The sequence below is a fragment of the Penaeus monodon genome, chromosome 11 (assembly GCF_015228065.2).
Source record: "Penaeus monodon isolate SGIC_2016 chromosome 11, NSTDA_Pmon_1, whole genome shotgun sequence".
NCBI lineage: Eukaryota > Metazoa > Arthropoda > Malacostraca > Decapoda > Penaeidae > Penaeus > Penaeus monodon.
The window spans coordinates 48978177-48980676 of NC_051396.1; the positions used below are offsets into that span (position 1 = coordinate 48978177).

At 40.9% G+C, this 2500-nt stretch overlaps 1 protein-coding gene across 1 annotated transcript in view; it reads right to left on the reverse strand.

The window, feature by feature from the left end:
* The window catches only part of LOC119579031 (E3 ubiquitin-protein ligase SHPRH-like), a 12441-nt gene that overhangs the window by 991 nt on the left and 8950 nt on the right, over positions 1-2500 (reverse strand). Inside the window, exons 7-9 of the mRNA XM_037926748.1 lie at positions 2008-2500; positions 1544-1729; positions 1-1154 (exon numbers count right to left, since the gene is read on the reverse strand). The exon at positions 1-1154 is cut by the window's left edge and continues 991 nt beyond it; the exon at positions 2008-2500 is cut by the window's right edge and continues 1082 nt beyond it. Coding sequence (XP_037782676.1) covers positions 288-1154; positions 1544-1729; positions 2008-2500 — 1546 coding nt within the window. The 3' untranslated portion in view covers positions 1-287. The remainder of the gene's footprint in view (positions 1155-1543; positions 1730-2007) is intronic.

The window sequence follows — 2500 nt, forward strand, 5'->3', positions numbered from 1 at the left end:
TTGGTAAAAAAATACAATACAAAAACTCTACAACAATAAAGCGTCTAAAGTTGGAATGCTCAAATGTTCACTGATGATTCTTGTTTCTTGATGAACATGAGTCTACTTCTGCTTTCCTAATACCTGGACAATTCTTCCCTATATTTACCTTAGACTCAGAAAGGCAAGTAAACTAGAAAAAAAAAAAAAAAAAAAAAAAATCCTTATAAATCTCTAGCAATTTTTATGGAGCTCTAAATCTCCAAGTCACAGTCATCTACTATGAGAGAAGTCCTATTTCTACTCTCCTATCTATCCTGAAGAGAACTGGATGGTGACAGAGGTACAGTGTTATCCCTGGGTGCTGGAGGAGACACATCAAGCTCCTGCAATACCGAATCTAATGATAATACTGATGAGTCAATCTCAGGGGTACAAGAGGAGGATTGCAAACTGTTTCTTTCTGGTGCCTCACACATGAAAAACTCACTGGCAGGTGAATCAGGGTTTAGATTTCTATCACAGGAAAATTCATCTGCACTGTGTCCACTAGTTGACGGCTGGTCTTCATCTGGCTGTAACCAGGACGAAGAGGCTTTTACCACAGTTGCATCATCACTGTTACACTGACTCACTGACTGTTTACTAGTTGAAGGGCTACTAACACTGTCACTACTTTCTAATGCTGATAACACACTGCCATTCTCCACACTGGCAGAAGTAGAACCTGAAGAAGTTCTACAACCACTGCCTTCTCCTGAACCATCCTGTGTTTGTGAATCGCACTGTGGGCTGCCCGTCCCATTGTGCTGGCTGGTCCCATGGGCTATCTCCCTCTGCAGCTCCAGCTCTTCTGGGTGCAAGAACAGGTTACGGAGGTCCTCAATGGTGACTGTATTTTCATCTGTGTGGATGATAGCATGATGGTGCTTGAGGATGTGGTGCATGCGGTCCTCAATGGTGTCACGTACAAGGAACCGGTGAACAGTTGTCTCCTTGGTCTGGCCAATGCGATGGATCCGGCCAATGGCCTGCAGCTCAGCTGCTGGGTTGAGGATGGGCTCCACCAGGATGACATGGGCCGCCTCAATGATGTTCAAGCCGTTTGCACCCGAGGAGATGGGCAGCAGCAGGGCACTGATAAGGCTATTGCTTTTGAATGATGCCAAGTGTTTCTGTTGCAAATGGGGTAGGATTTATGTTAATAGTTAATAAGTACTATTCTATTTACAATATAACATCTATTATATATTACATATATAATCATGCATGTGTATATAAACATATACATCCATACATATAATATATATATATATATATATATATATATATATATATATATATATATATATATAATATATATATAATTATATATATATATATATATATATATATATAATATATAATATACATATATACATATATACATATATACATATATACATATATACATATATACATATATACATATATAATATATATATATATATATATATATATATATATATATATATATATATATATATATATATATATATGCACATACACTACCCCTCTGCCACACCTGAAACTTTGAGTGTTGATGCAGGGCCCTGAAAGTGATCCCGTTCTGTGCAAAGGCATCTGCTATGACGTCAAGCACATCTACCCATGAGGAGAAGACCAAAACTTTAGCCTCAGGGTCTGACAGCTTGATCTTGAGCATGAGACGCACCACACCCTCTACCTTAGTTGACAAGCTGCCCTGGACCTGGAAGAGAGGAGGAATGAAGTAAGGACAGAAGGGAGGAAGGGAAGAAATGAGAAGACAAAAACTGTTTTTTATAAGTCTTCCTCATGAGATGGCTTATTAAATCCTATCACACATACAAAAGTTTGAATTTCCTGAATTCTACATCTATAAATGGGATTCTTTAAATCTATTCTTTCATAGGCCTAGGTTAAGTTACCCTCTGAGGTAGCTGCTTCACTTAACATATAAAAAAAGAAACTTTTCTTGTCAATGAGTCTCCCTTTGTTCCCCCTTACTTTGATATATTCCTCTTCCTCCTTGGCTTTAGTGTCCACATAGGAGATCTCTCTCGTACGCGTTGGCTGTCTGCACATAGGGCACTTGACATTGCTCTTGTCAAGTCCATTGAAACCCCTGTTGGAGAGCGTCCTCATGCACTCCATGCAGTAGCAGTGTCCACAGAGGAGCACAGCCCACTTCTCCCCAAGATCCCCCTGGCAAATGGGACATGGCTCAGGGTTCTTTCCCCCTTCCTTGCCAAAATCTGTCTTGGACAAATTTTGCAGGTAGAGAAGCTGGCCCAATTTGATCCGCAGGTCATTCTTTGCCACGATTTGGTCTGACTTCAGCTTGATCTCCTGCTGGCCAAGTTCGGCTGGCTCGATCACATAGCGCAAGGCCTCCACTTTCTTATCCAGGTCTGGGCCATTCTTCTTCTTCTTTTGCTGCGGCAGTTCTTCATCTGGGAACCGGAGGCGGAGGCGGATGGTAGCCATATTCACCTCATCC